Source organism: Camelus dromedarius, chromosome 4 (genome assembly GCF_036321535.1).
Source record: "Camelus dromedarius isolate mCamDro1 chromosome 4, mCamDro1.pat, whole genome shotgun sequence".
NCBI lineage: Eukaryota > Metazoa > Chordata > Mammalia > Artiodactyla > Camelidae > Camelus > Camelus dromedarius.
Genome location: NC_087439.1, coordinates 46,188,717 through 46,200,108, shown reverse-complemented (window position 1 = coordinate 46,200,108; position 11,392 = coordinate 46,188,717). Strand labels below are relative to the sequence as shown.

The following is an 11,392-nucleotide window of genomic DNA, read 5'->3' as shown; positions in this document are numbered from 1 at the left end:
ATGAGCTAACTTGAGATATTTGCCTGCTGATATAAAAACAAAATTTATCTTTGGTATATAATAGGCAATTATGGGGTGTTAATTTATGAAAACTGAATATATAAAAATGAAGAATTGCTTGAAGTGACCACAATGAATTTTAGAGCTAGAAGGAAACTTATAAATTATCTAATCCAAACTTAATTCCTAGAAAAAAAGACAGACAGATGGGAGGACTTGGTTGGCTAAAATCACACTTCTCATGAGTGCCAGAGCGGGAACTAGAGCTTGGATCTGATATTCCTGGTCAGTTACTCCTTGCACTACACAATACTCATAGCTAAGAAGTGTTATAACTTGGAAATTTATTTCCCAACAGATCTTTGTTAGGTTAAAAAAAATCAAACCAAACAAAAATGTTCAAAACCTAGTATCTATTCATTCTTCCAAGTTCATATTCTGTTGAATAAATGACAGTTAAACTCTAGAAGGACAAAAGGTCAGCATCAAGGAAATGGACAACGTAAGGCAGATAAAATGAATATCTGAGCATAATCCTTTCCTCTGGTCCTAAAATAGCTTGATTTCAACACAAATGCTTAGATATTTGCCACTTACCTTTCAGACTTGTACACAAGATTGTGGTAACAGATTTCAAGATGTGGAGTTGATTCAATGACAAAATTCATTTAAGCACTTTCCTTCATGGCTACTGCAAGCATGAAATCAATTTCTCTCAAAGGCAGTTTCAGTCTCAGAGGGCTCACATACTAGTAATCTCACTCTGAAAATAATAGGCAGCTTTCTGTTTACTCTTTAAATGTATCTTAGATGGAAATAAAATAAGGGAGTAAAACAAAAGTTAACCTAGGAGAAATTTTTTTCACTGACAGATTATCTAAACATCAGTTCATAATACACTGGGAAATCTACAGTATACTGTATGGTATGGTGTATTTAAGGCACAAAGTTTTACGAGATTTGAGGTGGCTGCTTACAAAAGGAGCTTAAAGGTATGAACAAACGACACTTTATAAAAGACAGGAAATTTTTAATTGCAAGGAGTAAATCAAAATGAAAATTTGAAAAGTTAAAGCATATTTGTTTTTATTTATGGATAGTTATCACATGAATTTTAGAGAAAAAAGAATGTCAGAATAGAACTGGATAGATGTATGCATGCTATGACTAAGAATAAACAATGTTCCTACATATTATGGTTAGTGAGACCATTACCAGTATAACAGGGAATTGTGATTATTTAAAAATACGCAGAACTTATTTAATCTGTGCTCTTAGAAATAACTGTAAATAGTGTTACACGTTGAAAAGAATTCAAAAAGAATAATACTAAATATACACTGGTGTATAAGAATTCAGAAAAGGCTGCATTCTGGAAAGTCAATCAGCTGTATTAAAAATGACACAAATCCAAAACAAGATGCATGTTATATAAAAAGGGACACTGTCAGATTTGCTTGTAGCATTATATCCACACTTTAATCCCCGAAATTTCCTTTTAATTATCATTCAGACAAGAGCATGCAAATAATCTTAGGATCTACTTAGTCTTCCCCAAATCCACTAAGGCTACATATTCTCTTTTCAGGAGCTAGGCAGGTATTCGGGTAGCTGCTTCCTCCTCTGCATCTGCTCGGTTTGCATTAATTTCTGCAAGTGTTCGGCCAAATCGTGCCCATTCATCATTTCGGGGGACAGCAATCTGCTGTTAAAGAAAAATACAATGTTTTATGTACACTGAAATAAAAGATCATCTTACCCACTGTTATTCAGTTTGTTTTCAAATAGTTTTTTCATTAAAAAGTAATAATTGACCTGAATGGCCTTTCCATAATTACACAGACTATTCTAATGATTTATAACATTTTCAAACAAAAGACAGTGTTTGTGAAGTGTATTGTGACAGCTTCAGAAATGACTTTGCTATTATCACTATCCATGCAAAAGAGAATGACAATGATGCTCTGTAAGTATAACTCCTATGCAGCACCTCATGGATTTTGCTGATGGGCTGGAATTCCTTGCAATTTTTTACTTCTTGCACCATTCCTAGTACGAAATCGTTTTTGAAGCATGGGTTCATGAGAGCTGGTTTCTTTTAAATATTTATTTTTTGTTCGGAATGTAAGACAACCTTTCTAGATATCTTCATTTCTTCATCAAAAGGTATACAACTTTACCACTTTAGTGATGTACCAACAGCAAAAGTGGAAAGGTGGCTTGTGATGCTTGTGCCTACAGCAGTCGATGATCAAACGTTTTTGACAACTGTCATAATATTGGCGGAATCTGACACTGCCATATTAGGGCACAAAGCATTCAGTGTAGTAAATGGATGTGCCTGCTTCTACATCTACCACATGAGTTTAGACTAGATTGGGCTGTGATATCCAATACAGTAGCTACCAGACACGTGACTGTTTACATTTATATTACTTAAAATTAAATAAAATTAAGAATTCAGTTCTTCAGTTCTACTAGACACAGTTTTAGTGTTCAACAGCCAAATGTGGCTAGCAGCTACCATACTGGACAGTACAGATACAGGGCAAGTCCATCTGTGCAGACGGTTCAATTGGCTGCTCTAAATGATTCAGTCTACCACCCTCCAGATTCCATTGGTAGAGGCTGTGGGGTTTCCTGAGAGGACGGGGAACCACAAGGCACAGCAAAAGAAAGTGACCACGGTGCCGGCAAGGGCTAAAGCGGAAGAGATCACTCTTGGGCACTGTATACGGTCAACTCAAGCAGTAAAGATGAGAGAGCTGCAACTCAGCCTGCTGAGTTTAATCATAATGGTTCTGCAACAAGACTCAAGGAGTCAGGAGTCACATTTCACACAGTCATCAGATAACTCTCAAAAGATAATACTTTTTGATTTCCACTACCTGGCCCAAACAAATCTACAAACGCAGAAAAATAAAATCTTAATGTCAATTCTATAAAGCCCCGAAGTCCAACTGTAACTCTAAATTTCTTCTGCCTGTAGAATTTCTAATTTCCAGCCATGCATGCTTGAAGGTACTGCCCAACATACGATTATTACCCTCAAAATCTGTTGCATGGGGACACAGCACATCCAGTTAGAAAGAAAATTAATCTCAAGAGTTGCTTTTGTGGTGAAAATAAGTTTTATCTCTACAATCATATGGTTTATACAATTCATAAACTTCAAAGACTAGTTTTAGCCACACAGATACTGTTGCTACAATGCTGTGAAAGCTAAACAGATGTGTCAAAATTATAGGCAGTGAGCCCCATACCTCTCCCACATCATATATAACAATCTGTCCTTCAGAATCACCCACGGCAATCTCTCTTCCAGAATGGGTCCATCTTACACGATTAAGAGCAGGATTACCCTCCACAGAAATGCTGGCAGTTGGCACCTAGAGTCATTTAAAATATAGGGCAGTGTTAAAAGTTTCATCAGGATTTCTATAAACATGTAAAACAGTAATTCTTTCTTCAATCTGGTTACTTTTTTAAAACAAAGATGAAGATAGATAAAGAGTTTTCCCAACTTTCTTCCTGTTCAGTGATACATTCTGAATGACACTGTAGTCAACCCTTGTAAGTGGTTTGGGAAAATAAGCCCTTATGTAAAGAAATTTTCACATGACTGGATACATCATTTTGAAAGATCTTCTCTTTAATAAAGGATCCCTTGTTGTTTTAACTTCTTTAAGAAGTCAAGCTGTTTGAAAACAGATGTCCAAAACCTCATTTAAAGAAACATCACAAAAGCCTTCATAAACAGATTATGGTTCAATTTTAGAGGACAGGAATTACTTTTGTAGCTTGCATCTCTGTCAGCTACAACCTGTGATTTGATCCACAGTTCCTAGAGACAGTTCATACTGAAGGTGCAGTATGGGTCTGTTCAAAACCCTAGTTCCCAGGAACTGTCTGGAGCATGGCAGGATGATGGCACCAGTACAATCACCTTGGAATCTGACTGTACATCTCTATGCTGAGGGAAAAGAGGTTATTTGCCACATGCAGAGCAAACATTCAGTGTTTGACTCAGACTAGAATCACAATAACATTAAAAAAATTTTTTTTGAAATCTGATTAAAAATAATCCTTCTGACACCAGTCATCCCCAAATGATTTATTTAACCCTCCAGAATGCCAAAATTGTTGTAAGAGAAAAAGTATAACTTGGATATATTCTTTGCATTCGTGATTACAGGAAAGATCCCAATTTAATTGTAACACACATGTCTAACACAAAAATCCAAAATAGGAAAATAAAATTGGTATTACTCTAGGTAGTTAGAAATGTATAATCAAGTCCAATCATCTAGCCAGGGCTTAATACCTTTTCCAAGCAGTTAGTGAATGCTCCTCCTTGAACTACTAAACAAGCATTAAAGTTCTTACATTTCCAATATGTAACTTCTTTGTCCTGTATTTTCAACTATTTCACTTCAAGGGATTTTGGACACTTGCCACTAGAAATATGAAGAGCTGTAGGAAAGAGTCGGTTTTGGGAGGAGGCACCAAGAAACTTTCTTACTATCATGTAGAAATTACTTTTTACTATCATGTAGAAATACAGAACTCTAACAACACTTTAAGCCTCTCTACGTTGGTAAAAATAAACATGATCAGAAATAATAATAGCTGCAGTGAAATTTCATTGCCAGTAAGCGGTATCAGTATAGCAATCAGGAAATCTCTTGATGGTTTCTATATTCATTTTACAGTAACCCTGTTTTCAATCTTTCATGGAACATGTCATCAGAATACATTTTCCTACATTCAAGTAAGGTGGCTAAGACTAATCTTTATGGATGACATACAGGTTCTATCAAGGCTAAGAGAGAATTCAGAAGTTCAGAATTAAGGTTAACATACATCCACAGTCTGAAACTACCTGCTTTCTAGCCTATGAATGAACGATATCCCAGTTGCCTTGTGAATGAGACTTTGCCAGGACACTAGGGACATGATAGTGCCTCTCAGAAGTAAAAGGAAATGCCCCAGTGCTCTTGGCAACATTATTTCTCCCTTCAGTTCTGCACAGCATGCTGTTTATTATTTAGGGTACAAAGCTTATTTGGTTTCTTTGTGATGAAGCTACAATCACAGAGCCCTTTTACATTCCTTGGGATAAAAGGAATTTCACAAATTATTCAATAAATCTCCAATTTTCTATTTTTCAGTGCAATTTTTGTTATCTTCCAGCTCACCTCTGTGTCATTATTGAGATTCCACAAATCCAGCCTTCCCATGCCATCCACACAGGCGAACAGGGCTGGGTGGGTGGGTGACCACATAACATCATAAACATAGTCTGAATTATCCTCAAATGAGTACAAAGGCTTGTTATTCTGAAAGGGAAAAGTTGACTTTTAGCACAGTCAAAATATAATGTACATTCAACAGGTATGACAACATTTTATGATATTTAACTCAGCCTAGAAAAAGTTCCTGTAATTTGTTTTACTACACAATTACCTGGAATTATGAACTAAGAACCAACAACTGGACTGCATTTTCTTTTTAACTTGTATTCACCAAACTGTTTTAAAAAGGAATAAAATGTGCTTAAAAAACATTGATCAATGACAGGATTCTGGGAAGACTTTTGGAGTCTCCTCTAAACCTCCCCATAAACCCAGACAAAGCAATGGGGATAGCAGAACCAGAGATTCACAGACAACATCTACAACAAAACCAAGAGACAAAGCTGCAAACATAAGCAGGTGGAAAGAGACCTCTAACAACTGCGACATCCTCACAGTACATCTGTGTGGGAAGAAGTATGGGAAGGCACGAGGGCTTTTGACAGCTGGAGAAGAGCCTCAGAGTCAACGGCAGACACTCACTGGACAGGGTGGGGGCCAGTGTGAGAACAGCAGCAGAGACTAGGACAGGGAGTTCAAGACAATTCCATTTATAAATAGTTACAAGCAGACGCCAGTGTGATATAAGCCAGGTCTAATGGTGCAGTCTGAACCTGGTAAGCTCACAAAATTAACGAACCAAAACTCCCTTTCAAGATAAAAGTCTCACTGAAAAGAAACTGCTGGGAGTAGAATCCAAGTTGTGGAATACAAGACAATAGGGACAAAGGAAAGAGAGAAGATTCAAATAAAGGTGGTGGAGAGGAATAGAAAAGGTACCTCTCAGAAAGTACAAGATAGATAGATACATATTCACTTTGCAAAAAACACAGAAGAGAGAGCTTTAATCTAGACAATGACACTAGAAAAGCTATCTGCCCATTCCCCCTCTCCTAAAAGTAGAGAAAAACTCATTTCACTAGTAGACAATAAGCAACAAAAAGAACTGCAGTCCAGTATCACACAAAGTTAGTATGTCAGATCTTTAGTAACAATGTGATGACAAGGGAAAGAATACTCTTTTCAACAAATGATGCTGGGACAACTGGATATACACACACAAAAGGATGACGCTGGACCCCTCCTTCCTCACACCATACATAGAAATTAACTCAAAATATATCTTAGATCTAAATTTAAGAAGTAAAATTATAAAACTAAGGAGAAAACATAGGAGAAATCATTGTGACCTTGTATGTGGCGATAGTTTCTTATATGAGAAAACAAAAGCACAAATGGCCAAAAAATTAAGAAATAAAAAGTAAATAAATTGGGCTATATCAAAATTGAGTATCTTTTGCTTCAAACACCCCCAAGAAAGTGTGAAAAGACAATCTATATAATGGGAGAACATGTCTGGAAATCACATCTCTGATAAGTGACTTGTATCTAGAACTTTTACAACACTTTAATAAAAAGTTAGGCAACCCAATTAAAAATTAGGCAAAGGATTTGAACAGAGATTTCTCCAAAGAAGATTTCCAAATACAAATAAGCACTTGAAAATATTATCAACATCATTATCCATCAGGAGAATGCAAATCACAATGACAAGGAGATATTTTCACACCACCAGGATGGCTGTAATAGAAACTAAAAACTACTACATTTTAAAATGTGCATTTTAAAAGTACATTTTAAAATGCACATTTTAAAAGTACATTTTAAAATGCACATTTTAAAAGAGTGAATTTTATGGTATATGAATTGTATCTCAATAATACTGTTATTTTAAAAAAGAAAGAAGAGATAAAGTGAATTTTTTAAAAAGTCACAGAAAAGATTAACAAAGATCTGTAATAGGCTCTAAAAAAGAAAAGCAAAGCAATATTGTAGAACAAACACAAAAATAATTTAAGAGAACTCTCTTAAAATAAAAGACAGCTTGAAACTACATATTGAAGAGTATTCTATGTATCTAGGAAAATGGACCCCTTAAAAAAAATCATTTGAACACCTAGATTTTTTAAGAAGACCAATTCATGAGCAAAGCAAAGAAAATCAGATTTTCATCTGACTTTCTGGCAATGCCTTTTGCCAGAACACAACAGAGTAACACAATTAAGGTAATTAAAAAAAAGGGCAAATTGTGGCTTTTATATACTGGCAAACTGACCTTCATAAACAGATGCACTTGTGAATACAGGAATAATGCACCAGCAACCACCTCCTGCGAAATCTACTGCAGAATGAGACTCAGACGACCAAAACAATCAAAGAGACATCAACGTCAGGACTAGGGGACACCGAGTGATTCATGAGGGGGTCAGCTTCTCTTTACAGAACTGTAAACAGTCTACAACTATAGCCAATAATATGAACAATTCCATAAGAATGCAAAATCCAGACTGTAAGAAACTAACAGGACAGCTGAGAGGATGAACAATCTACAACTACACTCAACAGTATAAATGACCCTCACAAACATAATGTTGAGCAAAACAGCCAGACATGAATAAGTACATGTTATGTAATTCCATTTTTATAAAATATGAAAAATGTTATATGTAAATTAACATTAAAACTTATATTAAAAATTATACTTACAATGAAAAAGAAGATTGCTAAATACCTCAGAAATCATTAGATAGAATATTTCATCTAATCAGTGGACTATGATGCAGCCAGAGAAAAAAGCAGGAGGCATTATAACTGGGTAAAAGATTGTATTAAAAATAAAAACATAATAAATGGCAACATGTTCCCAAATTTTTAAAATGTGATTAGAAACTTTTTGTGATTTTTTTTCAAGTTTAATTTAAAAAACATAGTCATCCAAGAATTAACAATTTTCCCCCTCAAAGAGAAATAAAGCACACACACATATCACCGAACATTGTTTTATAATACGTTAATTTTATATATGATACTGCAATCAAAACCTCAAGTGGATCATTTAAAGTACTTTTTAATAGTAATATTCTTTCTTAACTTGAAGAAAACTGCCTACATGGCAGAGAGACCATGGTGAAGAGCTGAACAGGGGCATGGGAATTACAGAGCAACCGATAACTAGTTTTAAGGCTTTGGAGAAGCTGTCTCATCGTTCCAGGCCCCTATACCCTTATTTAGAAAACAAAGATTCTGTATCAGTGGTTCGGAATCTTGAGTATACACTGTAATCCCCCTAACTCTGGAGGGACTTAAAAAATTTTGTCTTGCCTGGGTCTACTTAGATATTCTGATTTAATCAGCCTGGGACGCCAGGTGAGCACTAAAAGTTTTTAAAAGTGCCGAGATGATTCTCATGTGACCAAAACTGAGAACTGCTGAACTAGATGATGTCTAAAGGTCGCTGCAACTCTAGTTCTTACAAAAAAAGGGTTTGTAAACATATCTGCCCAAAGAATGAATCAAAACAAAGGGCTTCTTTGAGTGATAGACAGCATTTGAATAATCAAAGGCAGCTTACCGCAGTACAGTGGTGAAAATAAACACAGTATGGTCAAAGGACAAGACTTTTTACATACTTTTTCTGAGTTCTTTACAGTTAGGTACTAGGTTGAACAGTGTCACCCATCCGTGCCCCACCCCCCATCCCCAATGTCCATCCCAGATGTTAAAATATAACAGTATTTGGGAAAGGGGGCTTTACAGATGTAATCAAATTAAGCTGAGGTTATATGCTGAGAGTAGGCCCTAAATCTAGCATAACTGTCGCCTTAAAATAAAAGAGAAAAATTTAGACAAGACAGAAATTGCCACGAGATGACAGGCAGAGACTGGACTGACACAGCTACAAGCCAAAAAGCACCAGGATTGCTGGCCACCACCAGAAGCTAGGAAAGAGGCACAGAACAGAGGGACAGATTCTCCCTCAGGGACTCCAAAAGTCACCAACCTTGCCAACATCTTGATTTCAGACTTCTAGCCTCCTGTGAGAGAGTAAGTTTCCATTGTTTTAAGCCACCAAGTTTGTGGCACTTTATTAGGGCAAACAGGAAACTAAGACAGTAATTCTGTATTTTTCTGGGGTAACTGGGAAGTTCTAGATTAATAATCAAAAGAGTCCCTTATAGTAAATACATGAACATAACAATAAGGTGCTCTCCAGATAACTGGGAAATAAATACGTCCTCACTTGAATCAGAACAGAAATAAACAGATTCTCCTTAGAAAGAAATAATTCCAAGGTCAGAAATACCTTTCTATATAACCTGACTGAAGATACTAACTTTTTGAGAAGGAATATGTGTCTATTAAAAGCAATGGAAATATAAAGAAGCAGTCTTACAAGAAAAATGAAGATAGTACCCAATTCAACAGTGCTTCAGGAAAAGAGCCTCAGCCAACGGATTCTGAGAATTACCACCCATGGTAAGGTTATCTCTATGTGAGGATGAATGAATCAGGCTATCTTTGCTTGATGCCATTAAACATTCAAATTAGAAAACTTCTTTTGTTCCAATTCCTTGCTCACTAAGAAACCTTCTGATTATAATTTGGCTTCCCATGTGGGTTGTCTACAGCGAAACAGTGAGTTGGTCAGGTCAGCATGAGTATCTAGGCCTTCTGGCAGTTGTTTCTCACTCTAAATTAATAAATTGACCTTCTCCATTGATTCAGTGTCTTAGGAGCCTGTGAGTTCTAGTCAGCACTCCCCAGATAATCAACTCTAGTAGACTGACAAAACTGGGTTTCTGAATATGCAAAGGGTAGGCTGGACACTGGCCAGCAGCAAGGTACTGTGGGAAATGCTGCCACAGAGGACTGGGACCTGATGGTCAGTCAGCACTCCCCAAGAAACACCCTAACTTCAAAGCATCAAGCATTTTTAAATTTTTAATTTGTCTAATATGTACATAGTTGCTATTATAAGCATCAGTAACATCTCTTTAACCTTATTTTAATGCTGGTATTCTCTAAGAGTTAAACAGGCAAGCTATTCAAATAAGGGGAATTTAAGACATCAGAAATTGTGAAAAAAATTTTAAGGTGTATATGGGCTACAAAAGTCTGAGAACTACATTAATGATTCTAAGAAATACATTAATGATCATAACTTTGTCACTTCATGGTAAACATGGTTCTGAAAGGCATTTGTTCTGAAATATACTGAGCATACATTAAAACATTTTGTTCCCCAAATAATAATTCTTACATTTTAAGAGTAATCTGTAACCAGTTGGTTGCATGTGGTTGGAACAATAAGCTCATTTACCAAGTCTAATCCTACTCAAGCTCTTATGGAATCCTCAGGTTACCTTTAAGAAACTTCTATTCCTCATGTATTTTTCCTACCATTTTTCAGGCCTGTCAAAATGCTTCTGTTGTGAATTTTCAAATTTAGTATTTTGAAAAGTTAACAGTATTCTCCAAATGTATTAGAAGCAATGTCTTGGTTGGTTTAAATTAAACTTCACCAATGTGGAAAACCTTCTGTCTTGGTTTATCATCTTTACTAAGAATAACTCAGTTCAAAAAAAGTAATGAAAACAATTTGATGATCCAGAACTCTGTCACTGTATTAAAAATTCCTGACTAGGCAAAAATTAGAAGCAGACTACAGAAGTAAATTACTTTAAACTAAATCTGAGCCAGTACCAAATTGAGATTTCTAGGGATTTTTTTTTTGGAGGACTTATAGAAAGGGAGAAAAAGAACAAACTTGTTTTGCTATTGGGGCAGAGCCAGAGCTTAAAGGATACAAAGATAAAGCAATATCAAATGATTCATTCTTTCAGTTTATGGGAGCTCAAACCCTAGAGTCAGAAAACACTAAAAAAGTAGAGGCAGATAATAAAAACTTTAAAGTTTGTTAAATTCATGAATGTGAAGATACTCGTTTAAAAAGACTAAAATGGAATTGGAACAATGCTTTTAAGATGAAATTATTTAAAAACCTTGCCTGTCATTCACACTATTGTGTTGTAAAGCAGAGTCTGTATCAAGTTTTTGGCAGGGTAGAAATGAATACCAGCAACACAATTAACTATAAAGCATAAATCCAAGACTGAAACAATGACACTGGGAGCCACATACGGCCAGATTAAAAAAACAGTAACAGATTGTTGCTGTCTCATCCTTCACAGAGTAGA

The 11,392-nt window shown here is 35.8% G+C and overlaps 1 protein-coding gene across 10 annotated transcripts in view; it reads right to left on the bottom strand.

The window, feature by feature from the left end:
- Window positions 1-1,069: 1,069 nt before the first annotated feature.
- The window catches only part of DYNC1I2 (dynein cytoplasmic 1 intermediate chain 2), a 46,156-nt gene continuing 35,833 nt past the window's right edge, over window positions 1,070-11,392 (bottom strand). For 6 of the 10 annotated variants that reach the window (XM_064484903.1, XM_064484904.1, XM_064484908.1 and 3 more), the window contains 3 exons: window positions 5,199-5,339; window positions 3,264-3,389; window positions 1,070-1,705 (listed from right to left, as the gene is read on the bottom strand). In XM_064484903.1, coding sequence (XP_064340973.1) covers window positions 1,592-1,705; window positions 3,264-3,389; window positions 5,199-5,339 — 381 coding nt within the window. In that variant the 3' untranslated portion in view covers window positions 1,070-1,591. The remainder of the gene's footprint in view (window positions 1,706-3,263; window positions 3,390-5,198; window positions 5,340-11,392) is intronic. The other 4 variants (XM_064484906.1, XM_064484909.1, XM_031451645.2 and 1 more) reach the window with 1 other exon arrangement.